Below are 25,165 nucleotides of genomic sequence, written 5' to 3'. Positions count from 1 at the left end.
TTTATGATTATGAAGCACAGGTTACATTAAGCTTAATGAAGTTTGTGATTATGAAGCACAGGTTACATTAAGCTTAATGAAGTTTATGATTATGAAGCACAGGTTACATTAAGCTTAATGAAGTTTATGATTATGAGGCACAGGTTACATTAGCTTAATGAAGTTTGTGACTGATTATGAAGCACAGGTTACATTAAGCTTAATGAAGTTTATGATTATGAAGCACAGGTTACATTAGCTTAATGAAGTTTGTGACTGATTATGAAGCACAGGTTACATTAAGCTTAATGAAGTTTATGATTATGAAGCACAGGTTACATTAGCTTAATGAAGTTTGTGACTGATTATGAAGCACAGGTTACATTAAGCTTAATGAAGTTTATGATTATGAAGCACAGGTTACATTAGCTTAATGAAGTTTGTGACTGATTATGAAGCACAGTTACATTAACTTAGTGACTTTCTAATTGATTATGAAGTGGGTGTTTATGATAGTAATATTATTTTTCTAAAAGATTGAATGACTAAAGGAAATTCAACGTATTTGGCCTCGAAAAAAATCATAAAAACATAAATTAAATTTTTTCCAATTGAATGTGAAAAAAAGAAATCGACCCTCCATATCTTTATTATAGCAGCTTAAGCTAAACACAAGATCGCATGTCTCTTAGAACAGAAAGAGAACTATGTTCATGTTCGCAAGTTGTTCACCGCCATAACAGAAACATGTCATGTTCAGGGAACCAGGTTGTGAGTTGGCAGTGTTATAAAAACTCAACCCCGTGTTGGAACACGCAATGTATCTGTATTGTGGGAAAGCACTGCTTAGTTACACTCTTAGTTGGGTACAGTGCTAGTTGGTTACAGTGCTAGATGGTTAGGTACGGTGCTAGTTGGTTAGTTACAGTCTTAGTTGGGTACAGTGCTAGTTGGTTACAGTGCTAGATGGTTAGGTACGGTGCTAGTTGGTTAGTTACACTCTTAGTTGGGTACAGTGCTAGTTGGTTACGATGCTAGATGGTTAGTTACGGTGCTAGTTGGTTAGTTACAGTCTTAGTTGGGTACAGTGCTAGTTGGTTACGATGCTAGATGGTTAGTTACGGTGCTAGTTGGTTAGTTACGGTGCTAGTTGGTTAGTTACTGTGCTAGTTGGCTAGTTACGGTGCTCGTTGGTTAGTTACGGTGCCAGTTGGTTAGTTACGGTGCTCGTTGGTTAGTTATGGTGCTAGTTGGTTAGTTACAGTGTTAGTTGGTTTGTTACAGTGCTAGTTAGTTACGGTGTTAGTGGGTTAGTTACAGTTTTAGTTGGTTAGTTACGGTGCTAGTTGGTTAGTTACGGTGCTAGTTGGCTAGTTACGGTGCTAGTTGGTTAGTAACGGTGCTAGTTGGTTAGTTACGGTGCTAGTTGGTTAGTTACGGTGCTAGTTGGTTAGTTACGGTGCTAGTTGGTTAGTTACGGTGCTAGTTGGCTAGTTACGGTGCTCGTTGGTTAGTTACGGTGCTAGTTGGCTAGTTACGGTGCTAGTTGGTTAGTTGCGGTGCTAGTTGGCTAGTTATGGTGCTAGTTGGTTAGTTACGGTGCTAGTTGGCTAGTTACGGTGCTAGTTGGTTAGTTACGGTGCTAGTTGGCTAGTTACGGTGCTAGTTGGTTAGTTACGGTGCTAGTTGGCTAGTTACGGTGCTAGTTGGCTAGTTACGGTGCTAGTTGGTTAGTTACGGTGCTAGTTGGCTAGTTACGGCGCTAGTTGGCTAGTTACGGTGCTAGTTGGTTAGTTACGGTGCTAGTTGGCTAGTTACGGTGCTAGTTGGTTAGTTACGGTGCTAGTTGGCTAGTTACGGTGCTAGTTGGTTAGTTACGGTGCTAGTTAGTTACAGTGCTAGTTAGTTAGTTACACCCTTGGGCACGACGGTACGTAGGTCGGGTTAATGATAGCCCAGGCCTTGAAGTTTGACCCTTATGGCCGTGCTCAAGGGTCGTAAGCCGCATGGGTACAATACCTACGTGGATTGCCTCGTTGTAGTGTTGACCGGCCGGGCTAACGAGGTAGTTGTGGCCGCCCTCGTTAGTGAGGCCCAGGGCTGCTATACCGGAACAATCTTGGGGCACACAGCATTCTGGTGTTGGGAAGATGGTGTCATATTGCTGGCAGGATCTCACACACACACACACACACAATATATATATATATATAATATATATATATATATATATATATATATATATATATATATATATATATTGCTATGAGTCCACGGGGGAAAATGAAACACGATAAGTTCACAAGTGCACTTTCGTGTCATAATCACATCCCCTGATGATGTGATTATGACACGAAAGTGCACTTGGGAACTTATCGTGTTTCACTTTCCCCGTGGACTCATATATATATATATATATATATATATATATATATATATATATATATATATATATATATATATATATATAAATATATAATATCTTGATCACACGAAAAAATTGTGATCCTTTCCCGCATCCCATTTTCTTTACCTTGGACGCACACGTCGGTCACGGGGGTCCATCCCCCGGCGTCACACTGGGCCAGGGTTCCCGACGCCCCAGACGCCATGCCCCAGCCGTCCTCACACTGGTAGTACGCACCATACGCCAGGCCACCAGCCCGGCGTATCTCCTGCACAATGGTGGCGTGGGCCAGGGGCTCCGGGGCCGGACACGGGGTTGTGTCCTTGTTGCTCTCTGCGGATGATAGGAATCAGTTTTGGGGAATGTTAGCCATTTTGGATGATAGGAGAAGTGTTGTGGATGATGGGAGCCGTGTTTTGGATGATGGGAGCCGTGTTTTGGATGATGGGAGCCGTGTTTTGGATGATGGGAGCCGTGTTTTGGATGATGGGAGCCGTGTTTTGGATGATGGGAGCCGTGTTTTGGATGATAGGAGCCGTGTTTTGGATGATGGGAGCCGTGTTTTGGATGATGGGAGCCGTGTTTGGATGATAGGAGCCGTGTTTTGGATGATGGGAGCCGTGTTTTGGATGATAGGAGCCGTGTTTTGGATGATGGGAGCCGTGTTTTGGATGATGGGAGCCGTGTTTTGGATGATGGGAGCCGTGTTTGGATGATAGGAGCCGTGTTTTGGATGATGGGAGCCGTGTTTTGGATGATAGGAGCCGTGTTTTGGATGATAGGAGCCGTGTTTTGGATGATAGAAACGTGTTTGGATGATAGGAGCCGTGTTTTGAGATGATATGTGAGCCGTGTTTTGGATGATGGAGCCGTGTTTTGGATGATGAGGAGCCGTGTTTTGGATGATGGGAGCCGTGTTTTGGATGATGGGAGCCGTGTTTTGATATGGTTGAGGATGGGAGCCGTGTTTTGATATAGGACGTGTTTGATGATGGGAGCCTGTTGGATGATGGAGCCGTGTTTTGGATGATAGGAGCCGTGTTTTGGATGATAGGAGCCGTGTTTTGGATGATGGGAGCCGTGTTTGGATGATGAGCCGTGTTTGGATGATGAGGAGCCGTGTTTGGATGATGAGCCGTGTTTGATGATGGAGCCGTGTTTTGGATGATAGGGCCGTGTTTTGGATGATGGGAGCCGTGTTTTGGATGATAGGAGCCGTGTTTTGGATGATAGGAGCCGTGTTTTGGATGATAGGAGCCGTGTTTGGATGATAGGAGCCGTGTTTGATATAGTGTTGGATGACGTGGTATGAGCCGTGTTTTGGATGATAGAAGTCGTGTTTTGGATGATAGGAGCCGTGTTTTGGATGATAGAAACGTGCTTGGATGATAGGAGCCGTGTTTGGATGATATGAGCCGTGTTTGGATGATAGGAACCGTGTTTTGGATGATAGGAGCCGTGTTTGGATGATAGGAGCCGTGTTTGGATGATATGAGCCGTTTTTTGGATGACATGAGCCGTGTTTTGGATGATAGGAGCCGTGTTTTGGATGATAGGAGCTGTGTTTGGATGATAGGAGCCGTGTTTGGATGATAGGAGCCGTGTTTGGATGATAGGAGCCGTGTTTGGATGATAGGAGCCGTGTTTGGATGATAGAGCCGTTTTTTGGATGATGAGATGAGCCGTGTTTTGGATGATAGGAGCCGTGTTTTGGATGATAGGAGCCGTGTTTTGGATGATAGGAGCCGTGTTTGGATGATAGGAGCCGTGTTTTGGATGATAGGAACTGTGTTTTATTATCAGCCATTTTGGATGATAGGAGCCATTTTTGAATATTAGCCATTTTGGAAAGGAATTTGATATTAGTCATTGGTATATATATATATATATATTTTTTTTTATTTTTATACTTTGTCGCCGTTCCCGCTTTAGCGAGGTAGCGCAAGAACACAGACGCATTGAAATACCCACTGACCCCTTCTGTCCCTCTGAAAATATAAACTAAACACAGACCATGGTTTACCCCACCGCTCTCACATCCTTCTTTTAAGTCCCTACACGTCACCCCGAGAACACTGCCAATCCTTATTTCTGCCCCTTCACCCTCTGCGTGTATACTGATCACAAAATTTTTCACTCATCTTTCATCCATTTTCATCACTCATTCTCTATCCCATCACTCCGAACTATATATTTTTCATTGCTTTTCCGTACCTCTTTACAGGTCCAAGAACAGCAAAAAGCCCCTACCCACCCACTCATTGTTATACATACTCTCTCCTAACCCTTACTTACCTTACATCCAACACTTCATACCACACAACTTACCATCAAACATCTCATATTCCAAGCCCATCCCATCGCCCTCGCACATCTATCTACCCTCCCCCTCAGCTCATACGCTAAGACACAAACCCATTGTTCACACCACGATTCGCTCACACCGAACTACCCTTTCAATCGCTCTTTCCATGGTTTAGCCCAGACCTTCACATGCCTGTTTCAATCCAGACAGCATTTCGACCCGTATACCACATCTTCCATCACTCTATATCCCACTTGCCGCTTCCATTTCCATCCCTGACATGTTCACCCCGATCACTAAAACTTTCTTCCATCTTTCCACTCCAATTTGGTCTCCACTTCTCGTTCCCTCCACCTCTGACACATATATCCTCTTGGTCAATCTTTCCTCACTCATTCTCTCCATGTGACCAAACCATTTCAAAACACCCTCTTCTGCTCTCTCAACCACGCTCTTTTTATTTCCACACATCTCTCTTACCCTTACATTACTTACTCGATCAAACCACCTCACGCCACATATTGTCCTCAGACATCTCATTTCCAGCACATCCACCCTTCTGCGCACAACTCTATCCATATCCCACGCCTCGCAACCATACAACATTGTTGGAACCACTATTCCTTCAAACATACTCATTTTTGCTTTCCGAGATAATGTTCTCGACTTCCACACATTCTTCAAGGCTCCCAGAATTTTCGCCCCCTCTCCCACCCTGTGTTTCACTTCCGCTTCCATGGTTCCATCCGCTGCCAAATCCACTCCCAGATATCTAAAACACTTCACTTCCTCCAGTTTTTCTCCATTCAAACTTACCTCCCAATTGACTTGATCCTCAACCCTACTGTACCTAATAACCTTACTCATATTCACATTTACTCTTAACTTTCTTCTTTCACACACTTTACCAAACTCAGTCACCAGCTTCTGCAGTTTCTCACATGAATCAGCCACCAGCGCTGTATCATCAGCGAACAACAACTGACTCACTTCCCAAGCTCTCTCATCCACAACAGACTGCATACTTGCCCCTCTTTCCAAAACTCTTGCATTCACCTCCCTAACAACCTCATCCATAAACAAATTAAACAACCATGGAGACATCACACACCCCTGCCGCAAACCTACATTCACAGAGAACCAATCACTTTCCTCTCGTCCTACACGTACGCATGCCTTACATCCTCGATAAAAACTTTTCACTGCTTCTAACAACTTGCCTCCCACACCATATATTCTTAATACCTTCCACAGAGCATCTCTATCAATTCTATCATATACCTTCTCCAGATTCATAAATACTACATACAAATCCATTTGCTTTTCTAAGTATTTCTCACTTACATTCTTCATAGCAAACACCTGATCCACACATCCTCTACCACTTCTGAAACCACACTGCTCTTCCCCAATCTGATGCTCTGTACATGCCTTCACCCTCTCAATCAATACCCTCCCATATAATTTATCAGGAATACTCAACAAACTTATACCTCTGTAATTTGAACACTCACTCTTATCCCCTTTGCCTTTGTACAATGGCACTATGCACGCATTCCGCCAATCCTCAGGCACCTCACCATGAATCATACTTACATTAAATAACTTTACCAACCAATCAACAATACAGTCACCCCCTTTTCTAATAAATTCCACTGCAATACCATCCACACCTGCTGCCTTACCGGCTTTCATCTTCTGTAAAGCTTTTACTACCTCTCCTTTGTTTACCAAATCATTTTCCCTATCCCTCTCACTTTGCACACCACCTCGACCAAAACACCCTATATCTGCCACTCTATCATCAAACACATTCAACAAACCTTCAAAATACTCATTCCATCTCCTCACATCACCACTACTTGTTATCACCTCCCCATTAGCCCCCTTCACTGAAGTTCCCATTTGATCCCTTGTCTTACGCACTTTATTTACCTCCTTCCAGAACATCTTTTTATTCTCCCTAAAATTTAATGATACTCTCTCACCCCAACTCTCATTTGCCCTCTTTTTCACCTCTTGCACTTTTCTCTTGACCTCCTGCCTCTTTCTTTTATACATCTCCCGCTCATTTGCATTTTTTCCTGCAAAAATCGTCCAAATGCTTCGCTCTTGTCTTTCACTAATAATCTTACTTCTTCATCCTACCACTCACTACCCTTTCTAATCAACGCACCTCCCACGCTTCTCATGCCACAAGCATCTTTTGCGCAAGCCATCACTGCTTCCCTAAGTACATTCCATTCCTCCCCCACTCCCCTTTCCTCCTTTGTTCTCACCTTTCTCCATTCTGTACTCAGTCTCTCCTGGTACTTCCTCACACAAGTCTCCTTCCCAAGCTCACTTCCTCTCACCACTCTTTTCACCCCAACATTCTCTCTTCTTTTCTGAAAACCCCTACAAATCTTCACCATTGCCTCCACAATATAATGATCAGACATCCCTCCAGTTGCACCTCTCAGCACATTAACATCCAAAAGTCTCTCTTTCGCGCGCCTATCAATTAACACGTAATCCAATAACGCTCTCTTGCCATCTCTCCTACTTACATACGTATACTTATGTATATCTCTCTTTTTAAACCAATTATTCCCAGTCCTCAGTCCTTTTTCAGCACATAAATCTACAAGCTCTTCACCATTTCCATTTACAACACTGAACACCCCATGTATACCAATTATTCCCTCAACTGCCACATTACTCACCTTTGCATTCAAATCACCCATCACTATAACCCGGTCTCGTGCATCAAAACCACTTACACACTCATTCAAGGATTTTTTTTTTTTTTTTTTTTGCTTTGTCGCTGTCTCCCGCGTTTGCGAGGTAGCGCAAGGAAACAGACGAAAGAAATGGCCCAACCCACCCCCATACACATGTATATACATACGTCCACACACGCAAATATACATACCTAAACAGCTTTCCATGGTTTACCCCAGACGCTTCACATGCCCTGATTCAATCCGCTGACAGCACGTCAACCCCGGTATACCACATCGATCCAATTCACTCTTTTCCTTGCCCTTCTTTCTCCCTCCTGCATGTTCAGGCCCCGATCACACAAAATCTTTTTCACTCCATCTTTCCACCTCCAATTTGGTCTCCCACTTCTCCTCGTTCCCTCCACCTCCGACACATATATCCTCTTGGTCAATCTTTCCTCACTCATTCTCTCCATGTGCCCAAACCATTTCAAAACACCCTCTTCTGCTCTCTCAACCACGCTCTTTTTATTTCCACACATCTCTCTTACCCTTACGTTACTTACTCGATCAAACCACCTCACACCACACATTGTCCTCAAACATCTCATTTCCAGCACATCCATCCTCCTGCGCACAACTCTATCCATAGCCCACGCCTCGCAACCATACAACATTGTTGGAACCACTATTCCTTCAAACATACCCATTTTTTGCTTTCCGAGATAATGTTCTCGACTTCCACACATTCTTCAAGGCTCCCAGGATTTTTGCCCCCTCCCCCACCCTATGATCCACTTCCGCTTCCATGGTTCCATCCACTGCCAGATCCACTCCCAGATATCTAAAACACTTTACTTCCTCCAGTTTTTCTCCATTCAAACTTACCTCCCAATTGACTTGACCCTCAACCCTATTGTACCTAATAACCTTGCTCTTATTCACATTTACTCTTAACTTTCTTCTTTCACACACTTTACCAAACTCAGTCACCAGCTTCTGCAGTTTCTCACAAGAATCAGCCCCAGCGCTGTATCATCAGCGAACAACAACTGACTCACTTCCCAAGCTCTCTCATCCACAACAGACTGCATACTTGCCCCTCTTTCCAAAACTCTTGCATTCACCTCCCTAACAACCTCATCCATAAACAAATTAAACAACCATGGAGACATCACACACCCCTGCCGCAAACCTACATTCACTGAGAACCAGTCACTTTCCTCTCGTCCTACACGTACGCATGCCTTACATCCTCGATAAAAACTTTTCACTGCTTCTACCAACTTGCCTCCCACACCATATATTCTTAATACCTTCCACAGAGCATCTCTATCAATTCTATCATATACCTTCTCCAGATCCATAAATGCTACATACAAATCCATTTGCTTTTCTAAGTATTTCTCACATACATTCTTCATAGCAAACACCTGATCCACACATCCTCTACCACTTCTGAAACCACACTGCTCTTCCCCAATCTGATGCTCTGTACATGCCTTCACCCTCTCAATCAATACCCTCCCATATAATTTATCAGGAATACTCAACAAACTTATACCTCTGTAATTTGAACACTCACTCTTATCCCCTTTGCCTTTGTACAATGGCACTATGCACGCATTCCGCCAATCCTCAGGCACCTCACCATGAATCATACTTACATTAAATAACTTTACCAACCAATCAACAATACAGTCACCCCCTTTTCTAATAAATTCCACTGCAATACCATCCACACCTGCTGCCTTACCGGCTTTCATCTTCTGTAAAGCTTTTACTACCTCTCCTTTGTTTACCAAATCATTTTCCCTATCCCTCTCACTTTGCACACCACCTCGACCAAAACACCCTATATCTGCCACTCTATCATCAAAACATTCAACAAACCTTCAAAATACTCATTCCATCTCCTCACATCACCACTACTTGTTATCACCTCCCCATTAGCCCCCTTCACTGAAGTTCCCATTTGATCCCTTGTCTTACGCACTTTATTTACCTCCTTCCAGAACATCTTTTTATTCTCCCTAAAATTTAATGATACTCTCTCACCCCAACTCTCATTTGCCCTCTTTTTCACCTCTTGCACTTTTGACCTCCTGCCTCTTTCTTTTATACATCTCCCGCTCATTTGCATTTTTTCCTGCAAAAATCGTCCAAATGCTTCGCTCTTGTCTTTCACTAATAATCTTACTTCTTCATCCTACCACTCACTACCCTTTCTAATCAACCCACCTCCCACGCTTCTCATGCCACAAGCATCTTTTGCGCAAGCCATCACTGCTTCCCTAAGTACATTCCATTCCTCCCCCACTCCCCTTTCCTCCTTTGTTCTCACCTTTCTCCATTCTGTACTCAGTCTCTCCTGGTACTTCCTCACACAAGTCTCCTTCCCAAGCTCACTTCCTCTCACCACTCTTTTCACCCCAACATTCTCTCTTCTTTTCTGAAAACCCCTACAAATCTTCACCATTGCCTCCACAATATAATGATCAGACATCCCTCCAGTTGCACCTCTCAGCACATTAACATCCAAAAGTCTCTCTTTCGCGCGCCTATCAATTAACACGTAATCCAATAACGCTCTCTGGCCATCTCTCCTACTTACATACGTATACTTATGTATATCTCTCTTTTTAAACCAATTATTCCCAGTCCTCAGTCCTTTTTCAGCACATAAATCTACAAGCTCTTCACCATTTCCATTTACAACACTGAACACCCCATGTATACCAATTATTCCCTCAACTGCCACATTACTCACCTTTGCATTCAAATCACCCATCACTATAACCCGGTCTCGTGCATCAAAACCACTTACACACTCATTCAAGGATTTTTTTTTTTTTTTGCTTTGTCGCTGTCTCCCGCGTTTGCGAGGTAGCGCAAGGAAACAGACGAAAGAAATGGCCCAACCCACCCCCATACACATGTATATACATACGTCCACACACGCAAATATACATACCTAAACAGCTTTCCATGGTTTACCCCAGACGCTTCACGTGCCCTGATTCAATCCGCTGACAGCACGTCAACCCCGGTATACCACATCGATCCAATTCACTCTTTTCCTTGCCCTTCTTTCTCCCTCCTGCATGTTCAGGCCCCGATCACACAAAATCTTTTTCACTCCATCTTTCCACCTCCAATTTGGTCTCCCACTTCTCCTCGTTCCCTCCACCTCCGACACATATATCCTCTTGGTCAATCTTTCCTCACTCATTCTCTCCATGTGCCCAAACCATTTCAAAACACCCTCTTCTGCTTTCTCAACCACGCTCTTTTTATTTCCACACATCTCTCTTACCCTTACGTTACTTACTCGATCAAACCACCTCACACCACACATTGTCCTCAAACATCTCATTTCCAGCACATCCATCCTCCTGCGCACAACTCTATCCATAGCCCACGCCTCGCAACCATACAACATTGTTGGAACCACTATTCCTTCAAACATACCCATTTTTTGCTTTCCGAGATAATGTTCTCGACTTCCACACATTCTTCAAGGCTCCCAGGATTTTTGCCCCCTCCCCCACCCTATGATCCACTTCCGCTTCCATGGTTCCATCCACTGCCAGATCCACTCCCAGATATCTAAAACACTTTACTTCCTCCAGTTTTTCTCCATTCAAACTTACCTCCCAATTGACTTGACCCTCAACCCTATTGTACCTAATAACCTTGCTCTTATTCACATTTACTCTTAACTTTCTTCTTTCACACACTTTACCAAACTCAGTCACCAGCTTCTGCAGTTTCTCACAAGAATCAGCCTCCAGCGCTGTATCATCAGCGAACAACAACTGACTCACTTCCCAAGCTCTCTCATCCCCAACAGACTTCATACTTGCCCCTCTTTCCAAAACTTTTGCATTTACCTCCCTAACAACCCCATCCATAAACAAATTAAACCACCATGGAGACATCACACACTCCTGCCGCAAACCTACATTCACTGAGAACCAATACTTTCCTCTCTTCCTACACGTACACATGCCTTACATCCTCGATAAAAACTTTTCACTGCTTCTAACAACTTGCCTCCCACACCATATATTCTTAATACCTTCCACAGAGCATCTCTATCAACTCTATCATATGCCTTCTCCAGATTCATAAATGCTACATACAAATCCATTTGCTTTTCTAAGTATTTCTCACATACATTCTTCAAAGCAAACACCTGATCCACACATCCTCTACCACTTCTGAAACCACACTGCTCTTCCCCAATCTGATGTTCTGTACATGCCTTCACCCTCTCAATCAATACCCTCCCATATAATTTACCAGGAATACTCAACAAACTTATACCTCTGTAATTTGAGCACTCACTCTTATCCCCTTGCCATTCAGGGATATATATATATATATATATATATATATATATATATATATATATATATATATATATATATATATATATATAATATATATATCAGCTGGCTATGTGTTCTGTTCGGAAACAACCGATAGACCCCGTTGCTCACCATTGTGAGACGAAGGGTATTCGAGTACTTAGTATTTCGAATAGTTGTTTCCTATTATACAGTCCCTTAGCCTAGTGGTTAGCATGCCTGCTTCTTGCACAAGGGGTCCCAGGTTCGATCCTGGCTGTTGGAGCTTTGTATGTTATATGACATATATATATATATATATATATATGTATATATATATATATATATATATATATATATATATATACACACACACACGAGTATGTAAGGAAAATCACCCCTGAATATGCCTTTATCTTAAGAGTTAACTATCTTGCTAATGTCCATTGTCCTCTTGACCCCAAGGTATATATATACCATATATGTGGTATATATATATACCATATATATACCATATATGTGGTATATACAGCGACAAAGCAAAATAAATAAATAAATGAAAATGTGACCAAATAACTCTCTCTCTCTCTCTCTCTCTCTCTCTCTCTCTCTCTTCCTCTCTCCCTAATGAAAGGTCACCCTAATGAAAGGTCACCTTAATGAAAGGTCACCCTAATGAAAGGTCACCTTAATGAAAGGTCATCCTAATGAAAGGTCATCCTAATGAAAGGTCACCCTAATGAAAGGTCACCTGAATGAAAGGTCACCCTAATGAAAGGTCACCAAAATGAAAGGTCACCTTAGTGAAAGATGCTAATGAAAGGTCACCCTAATTAACGGTCACCTGAATGAAAGGTCACCAAAATGAAAGGTCACCCTAATGAAAGGTCACCTTAAAAGCTACTCTTGTTACCCTCCCCCCCCCCCCCCCGTTTTCTTCGCTAATTTTTGGGAGGCGTGGCTTTGGACCCGTAACGTAAGAAGTCTAACCTTTGCAGGCGCCGGGGTCGTACCAGGTGGGGTGACCCGGGTAGGTCAGGAGGAGAGGCAGGTCGTTATCCCAGGTCTGGGTGGGGTCGTCGCACGACCAGGCCCAAGCGTCGGGCCCCACTTGCAGTAGAGTCGACCCCGCCACTGTGGGCAATCCAGTGGTGGTAAGTTCTGCAGTGGTCGTCATCGTGGTGGTGGTTGGAGGCGCTGTTGTGGTGGTTGGAGGCGCTGTTGTGGTGGTTGGAGACGCTGTTGTGGTGGTTGGAGGCGCTGTTGTGGTGGTTGGAGGCGCTGTTGTGGTGGTTGGAGCGCTGTTGTGGTGGTTGGAGGCGCTGTTGTGGTGGTTGGAGGCGCTGTTGTTGTGGTTGGAGGCGCTGTTGTAGTGGTTGGAGGGCCGTTGTAGTGGTTGGAGGCGCCGTTGTAGTGGTTGGAGGTGCTGTTGTAGTGGTTGGAGGCGCCGTTGTAGTGGTTGGAGGTGCTGTTGTAGTGGTTGGAGGCGCCGTTGTAGTAGTTGGAGGCGCTGTTGTGGTAGTTGGAGGCGCTGTTGTAGTAGTTGGAGGCGCTGTTGTAGTAGTTGGAGGCGCTGCTATGGTGGTTGGAGACGCTGTGTGGTAGTTGGAGGCGCTGTTGTAATTTTGGCAACTTGTGAAAGGGATATATGAAGTTCAGCCAGGTTTGAGAGGGAATATGGGAAGTTCAGCCAGGTTGTGAAGGGAATATATGAAGTTCAGCCAGGTGGTGAAGGGAATATATGAAGTTCAGCCAGGTTGTGAAGGGAATATATGAAGTTCAGCCAGGTTGTAAAGGTAATATAGGAAGTTCAGCCAGGTGGTGAAGGGAATATAGGAAGTTCAGCCAGGTTGTAAAGGTAATATAGGAAGTTCAGCCAGGTGGTGAAGGGAATATAGGAAGTTCAGCCAGGTTGTGAAGGGAATATATGAAGTTCAGCCAGGTTGTGAAGGTAATATATGAAGTTCACCCAGGTTGTGAAGGTAATATAGGAAGTTCAGCCAGGTGGTGAAGGGAATATAGGAAGTTCAGCCGGGTTGTGAAGGAAGTCTAGGAAGTTCAGCCAGGTTATGAGAGGGAATATAGGAAGTTCAGCCAGGTGGTGAAGGGAATATAGGAAGTTCAGCCAGGTTGTAAAGGGAATATAGGAAGTTCAGCCAGGTTGTAAAGGTAATATATGAAGTTCAGCCAGGTTGTAAAGGGAATATAGGAAGTTCAGCCAGGTTGTAAAGGTAATATATGAAGTTCAGCCAGGTTGTAAAGGTAATATATGAAGTTCAGCCAGGTTGTAAAGGTAATATAGGAAGTTCAGCCAGGTGGTGAAGGGAATATAGGAAGTTCAGCCAGGTTGTGAAGGGAATATAGGAAGTTCAGCCGGGTTGTAAAGGTCATATAGGAAGTTCAGCCAGGTTGTGAAGGGAATATATGAAGTTCAGCCAGGTTGTAAAGGTAATATATGAAGTTCAGCCAGGTGGTGAAGGGAATATAGGAAGTTCAGCCAGGTTGTGAAGGTAATATAGGAAGTTCAGGCAGGTTGTGAAGGGAATATAGGAAGTTCAGCCAGGTTGTGAAGGTAATATATGAAGTTCAGGCAGGTTGTGAAGGGAATATAGGAAGTTCAGCCAGGTTGTGAAGGGAATATATGAAGTTCAGCCAGGTTGTAAAAGTAATATATGAAGTTCAGCCAGGTTGTAAAGGTAATATATGAAGTTCAGCCAGGTTGTAAAGGTAATATATGAAGTTCAGCCAGGTTGTAAAGGTAATATATGAAGTTCAGCCAGGTTGTGAAGGGAATATATGAAGTTCAGCCAGGTTGTGAAGGTAATATATGAAGTTCAGCCAGGTTGTGAAGGTAATGTAGGAAGTTCAGCCGGGTTGTGAATGCAATATAGGAAGTTCAGCCAGGTTGTGAATGCAGTATAAGAAGTTCAGCCAGGTTGTGAATGCAATATAGGAAGTTCAGCCAGGTTGTGAATGCAATATAGGAAGTTCAGCCAGGTTGTGAATGCAATATAGGAAGTTCAGCCAGGTTGTGAAGGCAGTATAGGAAGTTCAGCCAGGTTGTGAATGCAATATAGGAAGTTCAGCCAGGTTGTGAATGCAATATAGGAAGTTCAGCCAGGTTGTGAATGCAGTATAGGAAGTTCAGCCAGGTTGTGAATGCATATAGGAAGTTCAGCCAGGTTGTGAATGCAATATAGGAAGTTCAGCCAGGTTGTGAATGCAATATAGGAAGTTCAGCCAGGTTGTGAATGCAGTATAAGAAGTTCAGCCAGGTTGTGAATGCAATATAGGAAGTTCAGCCAGGTTGTGAAGGCAATATAGGAAGTTCAGCCAGGTTGTGAATGCAATATAGGAAGTTCAGCCAGGTTGTGAATGCAATATAGGAAGTTCAGCCAGGTTGTGAATGCAGTATAGGAAGTTCAGCCAGGTTGTGAATGCAATATAGGAAGTTCAGCCAGGTTGTGAATGCAATATAGGAAGTTCAGCCAGGTTGTGAATGCAACATAGGAAGTTCAGCCAGGTTGTGAATGCAATATAGGAAGTTCAGCCAGGTTGTGAATGCAATATAGGAAGTTCAGTCAGGTTGTGAATGCAATATAGGAAGTTCAGCCAGGTTGTGAATGCAACATAGGAAGTTCAGCCAGGTTGTGAATGCAATATGGGAAGTTCAGCCAGGTTGTGAATGCAGTATAGAAAGTTCAGCCAGGTTGTGAATGAGATACGTATGTGACGGGAATATCTAAGTAGACAGTTGTACCTTCAGTGCCGGAAGGGTTATGAGCAAGCCCCAGTGGCGGCTTGGCCATCGCTGCTTGTGAACCACGCAGGACCGGGTTCGAACCCCCGGGCCGGGCTTTCGGCTCATAGCCAACCCAAGTATGTTTCACATAAAGAAACATATATATGTGCAATGAAAAGACTGGGCCAACCCATATGGACATCTATATGTGCAATTAAGAGACTGGGCTAACACGTATATATATATATATATATATATATATATATATATATATATATATATATATATATATATGCAATTAAGAGACGGGCCAACACATATGGACATATATATATGTGCAATGAAAAGACTGGTCCAACACACACACACACACATTATCAAGCACACTCTCTAGACTCAGTAGATGCTTTGATTTAATACTCACCCGGTAGGGGCATGGCGCAGGGTGGAGTGTCGGGGTTCCACATCGTTCCTGGGCTACAAGACATGGAGAGCCACGACCCCCCGACGCACCACAGGTACTTCGTCTCGCTCGTAGGGTCACTGGCGAAGGTTTGGCCCTCGGAACACGCCCCTCCCTCCTTAGCCTCCCCCTCCGCCTGTTCTGAAGACGTGGGAGAAAAAATGGCGTTTACGATTCTCTGAAGAGGGTTACGACCCTCGGAGTACGACGGTACGATCCTCGAAGTACGACGGTACGATCCTTGAAGTACGACGGTACGATCCTCGAAGTACGACGGTACGATCCTGAAGTACGACGGTACGATCCTGGAAGTACGACGGTACGATCCTGGAAGTACGACGGTACGATCCTGAGTACGACGTACATCTTGAGTACGACAGTACGATTTCTGTTCTACGACGGTACGATCCTTGAGTACGACGGTACGATCTCTTGAGTACGACAGTACGATTTCTGTGCTACGACGGTACGATCCTTGAGTACGACGGTACAATCTCTTGAGTACGACAGTACGATTTCTGTGCTACGACGGTACGATCCTTGAGTACGACAGTACGATTTCTGTGCTACAACGGTACGATCCTTGGTACGACGGTACGATCCTTGAAGTACGACGGTACGATCTCGAGTACGACGGTACGATCTCGAGTACGACAGTACGATTTCTGTGCTACGACGGTACGATCCTTGAGTACGACGGTACGATCTCTTGAGTACGACGGTACGATCCTTGAGTACGACGGTACGATTTCTGTGCTACAACGGTACGATCCTTGAGTACGACGGTACGATCCTTGAAGTACGACGGTACGATCTCTTGAGTACGACGGTGCGATTTCGGAGCCACGACGGTACGATCCTTGATGTACGACGGTACGATCCTTGATGTACGACGGTACGATCCTTGATGTACGACGGTACGATCCTTAGGTATACAATTGACGTGGTTCCCTCGTAGTCCAGGGGTTGCGCCGTCGCGTTTAAGGGGGTTTAAACCCCTTATATAAGGGGTGATATGGAGAAGGATGTAGTATATGGGGGTGTGTGTCGGGGGGTAAATACAGCCAGCTGGGATTTTCATCAGTTTTACGTCCCCTGCTCCTGATTGGAGCGCAGGGCTAAACATATACTAACTAACTACCAAACGACCACTTAACAGCCGAGGACAATCTATTGGTAACTACCAAACGACCACTTAACAGCCGAGGACAATCTATTGGTAACTACCAAACGACCACTTAACAGCCGAGGACAATCTATTGGTAACTACCAAACGACCACTTAACAGCCGAGGACAATCTATTGGTAACTACCAAACGACCACTTAACAGCCGAGGACAATCTATTGGTAACTACCAAACGACCACTTAACAGCCGAGGACAATCTATTGGTAACTACCAAACGACCACTTAACAGCCGAGGACAATCTGTTGGTAACTACCAAACGACCACTTAGCAGCCGAGGACAATCTATTGGTAACTACCAAACGACCACTTAACAGCCGAGGACAATCTATTGGTAACTACCAAATGACCACTTAACAGCCGAGGACAATCTGTTGGTAACTACCAAACGACCACTTAACAGGAGAAAAACGACCCTATACTCACTAGGCGAACTGGTGGTGGTCGTCATGGCAACCAGTGAGAGAGGCAGCAGCAAAATGTAGCCAATCACCAGCCGCCACCACCACATAGTTGACGGGGGACGACGCCAATTGGCGTAACGACAAAGTGGCGTGTGGTGAAGGAGCGAGGGTGCGCCACACGTCCAACACGCACGACGGCTCTGGCCCGACTGGCTAGCGTGTTCCGACCCTCCGGTCCAATTCGTTACGTTCGAAGATGGCGCATGCGTCGTAGCCACCCTCTCCTTGTGACGCGTCGTGCTGCACGCCAGGTTTTATTTCTTTTTCTTACGTTTTCCCCCCTGGCGATGAAGGGGATTAGAAGGCCCACTTCGCCAGTTCGGTTGAAATGCTGTTGTAACTGACCGACGGTCGTCATAACTGCTGTTGAAAGCATAACTACCAGTTACGTCAAGTCGTATCTCCGGGTAGGAAGTAATTTTTTCCAACTGCAGTCACCAGCGTTGTCCCTAGCTCATCCAATCAGCCACACAGTGGTTCTAGGAACTCCATATAGTGTTCTTAATGACTATTGAATACCAATTGGAGTTTAGCTGCAGGATGTGTTGACGAAGTAGATGACAATAGTTGGGATGTATATTGTCTGCGTTAGACGACTCGCAACTTTAGGTATACCACTGGGCGCCTCAGGACTTCTAGAGTGGATAAGCTATTGGTCATTATCCACAGTGGGGCGCCTCAGTGGGACTTCCACTAGGAGTGGATACAGCCTTGATTGGTCATTATCCACAGTGGAGGCGCCTCAGTGGGACTTCCACTAGGAGTGGATGCAGCCTTGATTGGTCTACACATGAGGGCTCAGGAACTTCATAGAGTGGATGCAGCTTATGTCTCACAGTGGAGGCGCCTCAGGGAACTTCCACTAGGGGGTAAATGGGACCACTGCCTCCGTGGTTTCCTCAGTGGAGGGAACAAAACTCTGAGACGCACTTGACCCCGGGGTCAAATGCTTTCGTTACCCCAAGGTCAACTAAGAGTAAAAGACGGGGTCGCGCGCGCGCACCGGCGCTCCAGCTTAAAAGAGGGAAAGAGAGAGAACTAGAGTAATGCTCGATAAGATGAAGAGAAATGTATATTTTTTTTTATACAATTGTGATTTAAGTAATACACATTTCATCACTTTGTATATATACCGGTCATTACCCTAATAATGATTGTGTATATGTACCGGGAATTACTATACAAATTATTATTATTAATATATATATATATATATATATATACCGGGGAGAAAGAATACTTCCCTCGCATTCCTCACGTGTCGTAGAAGGCGACTAGAGGGGACGGGAGCGGGGGGCTAGAAACACTTCCCTCCTGGTATTTTAACTTTCTAAAAGGGGAAACAGAAGAAGGAGTCACGCGGGGAGTGCTCATCCTCCTCGAAGGCTCAGATTAGGGTGTCTAAATATGTGTGGATGTAACCAAGATGAGAAAAAAGGAGAGATAGGTCGTATGTTTGAGGAAAGGAACCTGGATGTTTTGGCTCTGAGTGAAACGAAGCTCAAGGGTAAAGGGGAAGAGTGGTTTGGGAATGTCTTAGGAGTAAAGTCAGGGGTTAGTGAGAGGACAAGAGCAAGGGAAGGAGTAGCACTACTCCTGAAACAGGAGTTGTGGGAGTATGTGATAGAGTGCAAGAAAGTAAAGTCTAGATTGATATGGGTAAAACTGAAAGTTGATGGAGAGAGATGGGTGATTATTGGTGCATATGCACCTGGGCATGAGAAGAAAGATCACGAGAGGCAAGTGTTTTGGGAGCAGCTGAATGAGTGTGTTAGTGGTTTTGATGCACAAGACCGGGTTATAGTGATGGGTGATTTGAATGCAAAGGTGAGTAATGTGGCAGTTAAGGGAATAATTGGTATACATGGAGTGTTCAGTGTTGTAAATGGAAATGGTGAAAAGCTTGTAGATTTATGTGTGCTGGAAAAGGACTGATGATTGGGAACACCTGGTTTAAAAAGAGAGATATACATAGGTATACGTATGTAAGTAGGAGAGATGACTAGAGAGCGTTATTGGATTACGTGTTAATTGATAGGCGCGCAAAAGAGAGACTTTTGGATGTTAATGTGCTGAGAGGTGCAACTGGAGGGATGTCTGATCATTATCTTGTGGAGGCGAAGGTGAAGATTTGTAGAGGTTTTCAGAAAAGAAGAGAGAATGTTAGGGTGAAGAGAGTGGTGAGAGTAAGTGAGCTTGGGAAGGAGCCTTATGTGAGGAAGTACCAGGAGAGACTGAGTACAGAATGGAAAAGGTGAGAACAAAGGAGGTAAGGAGAGTGGGGGAGGAATGGGATGTATTTAGGGAAGCAGTCATGGCTTGCGCAAAAGATGCTTGTGGCATGAGAAGCGTGGGAGGTTGGTTGATTAGAAAGGGTCGTGAGTGGTGGGATGAAGAAGTAAGATTATTAGTGAAAGAGAAGAGAGAGGCATTTGGAAGAATTTTGCAGGGAAATAATGCAAATGAGTGGGAGATGTATAAAAGAAAAAAGGCTGGAGGTCAAGAGAAAGGTGCAAGAGGTGGAAAAGAGGGCAAATGAGAGTTGGGGTGAGAGAGTATCATTAAATTTTAGGGAGATTTAAAAGATGTTTTGGAAGGAGGTAAATAGAGTGCGTAAGACAAGGGATCAAATGGGAACTTCAGTGAAGGGGCGTGATGGGGAGGTGATAACAAGTAGTAGTGATGTGAGAAGGAGATAGAGCGAGTATTTTGAAGGTTTGTTGAATGTGTTTGATGATAGAGTGGCAGATATAGGGTGTTTTGGTCCAGGTGGTGTGCAAAGTGAGAGGATAGGGAAAATGATTTGGTAAACAGAGAAGAGGTAGTAAAAGCTTTGCGGAAGATGAAAGCCGGCAAGACAGCAGGTTTGGATGGTATTGCAGTGGAAATTATTAAAAAGGGGGATGACTGTATTGTTGATTGGTTGATAAGGTTATTTGATGTATGTATGACTCATGGTGATGTGCCTGAGGATTGACGGAATGCTTGCATAGTGCCATTGTACAAAGGCAAAGGGGATAAGAGTGAGTGCTCAAAGTACAGAGGTATAAGTTTGTTGAGTATTCCTGGTAAATTATATGGGAGGGTATTGATTGAGAGGGTGAAGGCATGTACAGAGCATCAGATTGGGGAAGAGCAGTGTGGTTTCAGAAGTGGTAGAGGATGTGTGGATCAGGTGTTTGCTTAGAAGAATATATGTGAGAAATACTTAGAAAAGCAAATGGTTTTGTATGTAGCATTTATGGATCTGGAGAAGGCATATAATAGAGTTGATAGAGATGCTCTGTGGAAGGTATTAAGAATATATGGTGTGGGAGGCAAGTTGTTAGAAGCAGTGAAAAAGTTTTTATCGAGGATGTAAGGCATGTGTACGTGTAGGAAGAGAGGAAAGTGATTGGTTCTCAGTGAATGTAGGTTTGCGAAAGGGGTTTTGGATATCTCCATGGTTGTTTAATTTGTTTATGGATGGGGTTGTTAGGGAGGCGAATGCAAGAGTTTTGGAAAGAGGGGCAAGTATGCAGTCTGTTGTGGATGAGAGAGCTTGGGAAGTGAGTCAGTTGTTGTTCGCTGATGATACAGCGCTGGTGGCTGATTCATTTGAGAAACTGCAGAAGCTGGTGACTGAGTTTGGTAAAGTGTGTGAAAGAAGAAAGTTAAGAGTAAATGTGAATAAGAGCAAGGTTATTAGGTACAGTAGGGTTGAGGGTCAAGTCAATTGGGAGGTAAGTTTGAATGGAGAAAAACTGGAGGAAGTGAAATGTTTTAGATATCTGGGAGTGGATCTGGCAGCGGATGGAACCATGGAAGCGGAAGTGAATCATAGGGTGGAGGAGGTGGCGAAAATTCTGGGAGCCTTGAAGAATGTGTGGAAGTCGAGAACATTATCTCGGAAAACAAAAATGGGTATGTTTGAAGGAATAGTGGTTCCAACAATGTTGTATGGTTGCGAGGCGTGGGCTATGGATAGAGTTGTGCGCAGGAGGGTGGATGTGCTGGAAATGAGATGTTTGAGGACAATGTGTGGTGTAAGGTGGTTTGATCGAGTAAGTAATGTAAGGGTAAGAGAGATGTGTGGAAATAAAAAGAGCGTGGTTGAGAGAGCAGAAGAGGGTGTTTTGAAATGGTTTGGGCACATGGAGAGAATGAGTGAGGAAAGATTGACCAAGAGGATATATGTGTCGGAGGTGGAGGGAACGAGGAGAAGTGGGAGACCAAATTGGAGGTGGAAAGATGGAGTGAAAAAGATTTTGTGTGATCGGGGCCTGAACATGCAGGAGGGTGAAAGGCGGGCAAGGAATAGAGTGCATTGGATCGATGTGGTATACCGGGGTTGACGTGCTGTCAGTGGATTGAATCAGGGCATGTGAAGCGTCTGGGGTAAACCATGGAAAGTTCTGTGGGGCCTGGATGTGGAAAGGGAGCTGCGGTTTCGGGCATTATTACATGACAGCTAGAGACTGAGTGTGAACGAATGTGGCCTTTGTTGTCTTTTCCTAGCGCTACCTCGCACACATGAGGGGGGAGGGGGATGTTATTCCATGTGTGGCGAGGTGGCGATGGGAATGAATAAAGGCAGACAGTATGAATTGTGTGCATGGGTATATATGTGTGTGTCTGTGTGTGTGTATATATGTGTACATTGAGATGTATAGGTATGTATATTTGCGTGTGTGGACGTGTATGTATATACATGTGTATGTGGACGGGTTGGGCCATTTCTTTCGTCTGTTTCCTTGCGCTACCTCGCAAACGCGGGAGACAGCGACAAAGCAAATAAATAAGCAAAATAATATATATATATATATAATATAAATATATATATATATATATATATATATATATATATATTTTTCTTTTATTTCAAAGAGAACAAGAAGGGGGCCAGGAGAAGTATTCCTCAAAGGCCCATCTCTTTCTTAACGCTACTCGCTATCGCGGAAATGGCAATATATGAAATATATATATATATATATAATATATATATATATATATATTATATATAATATATAAAGTTAATGGAAATTGAGGATTTAAGATAAATGAATGTGTTAATTCACCAGCATTACTATTATTTAGATAAATGATTTTTATTTAAATGGATTGGAATGAAATCCTGTGTTGTCGACGGGTCCTCGGTAGTATAGTGGTAAGTATCCCCGCCTGTCACGCGGGAGACCGGGGTTCGATTCCCCGCCGGGGAAGCTTCGTTTTCTCTAACCTCCTGAATGATTCGTTCATTAGATTCTTATTTAGATTAATTTTCTTTCAGAATTCAGTTTTTAATGACGTGTAGATGGCGCTACCGGGAAATTGGAGGCTTCGTTTTCTCTAACCCTCCCTGAATGATCTCGTTTTCATTAGATTCTTAAATTTAGATTTAATTTTCTTTCAGAATTCAGTTTTTAATGACGTGTAGATGGCGCTACCGGGAAATGGGAGGCTTCGTTTTCTGTAACCACCCCCCCCCCCCCCCCAATGATCTCGTTTTCATTAGATTTTTAAATTTAAATTTAGATTTTTTATTTGAATTCAGTTTTTATGATGTGTAGATGGCCTTACGGGGAAATGGGAATGTTAATTAGTGAAGGATTGAATCATTTGTGGCCTCGATGACTTAGGGGGTTAATTGTAGGGTATTATCTGGTCCTTTGTATTTCTTGTGAACGTAATTAACATAGATATTTCTAATTACTGATGATATATTTTACAGTCCTGAGGTTTTTGAAGTATTTTCATTGTAGCTACGTATACGATTATTGTCATGTCGTAAAAATAAGTTACAGAACAACTTAAGAACTTTATGAATAAATTATTTGACGTTAAGGAAGATAAATAGTTATAGATAGAGTTTTGGGTCATATTTGTTAAGGATGCCCTAAAATACGCTCAGTTTTCTCTTTTATTTGGAATTAGAAAATGGTCACCAAGATTGTATGTTAGGGGTGACGACTGTTACAACACACCCACTACTGACACCAATTTTGTACCGTCACAACACCCACTCCTTCGACCTGCAGTGGGTGCGTTACTCAGTGGGAGAATCAGATAAATCACGCGATTAAAGTTCAGATCCTGAGTTGAACACGACGGTATACGACCCTTGAACACGACGGTATACGACCCTTGAGCACGACGGTATACGACCCTTGAACACGACGGTGTACGACCATTGAACACGACGGTATACGACCCTTGAACACGACGGTATACGACCCTTGAACACGACGGTATACGACCCTTGAACACGACGGTATGCGACTGTTGAACACGACGGTACGACCCTTGAGCACGACGGTATACGACCTTTGAACACGACGGTATACGACCCTTGAACACGACGGTATACGACCCTTGAACACGACGGTATACGACCCTTGAACACGGCGGTATACGACCCTTGAACACGACGGTATACGACCTTTGAACACGACGGTATACGACCCTTGAACACGACGGTATACGACCCTTGAACACGACGGTATACGACCCTTGAACACGACGGTATACGACCCTTGAACACGACGGTATACGACCTTTGAACACGACGGTATACGACCTTGAACACGACGGTATACGACCCTTGAACACGACGGTATACGACCCTTGAACACGGCGGTATACGACCCTTGAACACGACGGTATACGACCCTTGAGCACGACGGTATACGACCCTTGAGCACGACGGTATACGACTCTTGAACACGACGGTACGACCCTTGAACACGACGGTATACGACCCTTGAACACGGCGGTATACGACCCTTGAACACGACGGTATACGACCTTTGAACACGACGGTATACGACCCTTGAACACGACGGTACGACCCTTGAGCACGACGGTATACGACCCTTGAGCACGACGGTATACGACCCTTGAGCACGACGTTATACGACCCTTGAACACGACGGTACGACCCATGAGCACGACGGCATAGGACCCTTGAACACTACCGTACGACCCTTGAGCACGACGGTATACGACCCTTGAGCACGATGATACGACCCTTGAGCACGACGGTACGATCCTTGAGCACGACGATACGACACTTGAGCACGACGGTGCGATCCTTGAGCACGACGGCAGGACACTTGAGCACGACGGTACGACCCTTGAGCGCGACGGTATACGACCCTTAAACACGACGGTACGACCCTTGAGCACGACGGGACGACCTTGCGCACGACGGGACGACACTTGAGCACGACGGTACGACCCTTGAGCACGACTATACGACCCTTGAGCACAACGGTGCGACCCTTGAGCACGACGGTACGACACTTGAGCACAACGGTACGACCCATGAGCACGACGGTACGACCCTTGAGCACGACGGTACAACCCGGGAGTGTGGTATGAAGTTAGATATGTATACTTAGATTTGTCATGTTCCGTTCCTTATAGACCATTCCCCTGGATCGTTCGTGTGGACCATCCCTTGGACTGTTTCTGTGGACCGTACCCATGGACCATCTTTCCTGGACCGTTCCAGGGGAACATCACCCCTGGACTGTTCCTATGGACCATCTCCCGTGGGCTGTTCCATCGGACCACTCCCCTGA

At 44.4% G+C, this 25,165-nt stretch overlaps 2 protein-coding genes and 1 non-coding gene across 5 annotated transcripts in view; 2 read left to right on the top strand and 1 right to left on the bottom strand.

Annotated features, from left to right (window-relative positions):
- The window catches only part of LOC139762872 (uncharacterized), a 77,695-nt gene that overhangs the window by 5,415 nt on the left and 47,115 nt on the right, over positions 1-25,165 (top strand). The gene's annotated exons all lie outside the window — the stretch shown is intronic.
- LOC139762946 (uncharacterized) lies at positions 1,886-16,088 on the bottom strand. Its single transcript, XM_071688269.1, has 4 exons — positions 15,915-16,088; positions 12,739-13,342; positions 2,513-2,719; positions 1,886-2,115 (listed from the first exon to the last, which is right to left on the bottom strand). Exons 2-4 carry the CDS (start codon positions 12,923-12,925, stop codon positions 1,886-1,888), a joined length of 624 nt encoding a protein of 207 aa, XP_071544370.1. The 5' UTR covers positions 12,926-13,342; positions 15,915-16,088.
- TRNAD-GUC (transfer RNA aspartic acid (anticodon GUC)) lies at positions 22,733-22,804 on the top strand. The gene has a single exon. It is a non-coding gene; the product is annotated as a tRNA-Asp (tRNA).

Source organism: Panulirus ornatus, chromosome 45, assembly GCF_036320965.1.
Source record: "Panulirus ornatus isolate Po-2019 chromosome 45, ASM3632096v1, whole genome shotgun sequence".
In the NCBI taxonomy this organism is placed as follows: Eukaryota; Metazoa; Arthropoda; class Malacostraca; order Decapoda; family Palinuridae; genus Panulirus; species Panulirus ornatus.
The sequence above is the reverse complement of the archived record's forward strand: the minus strand, read 5'-3'. Positions and strand labels throughout refer to the sequence as shown.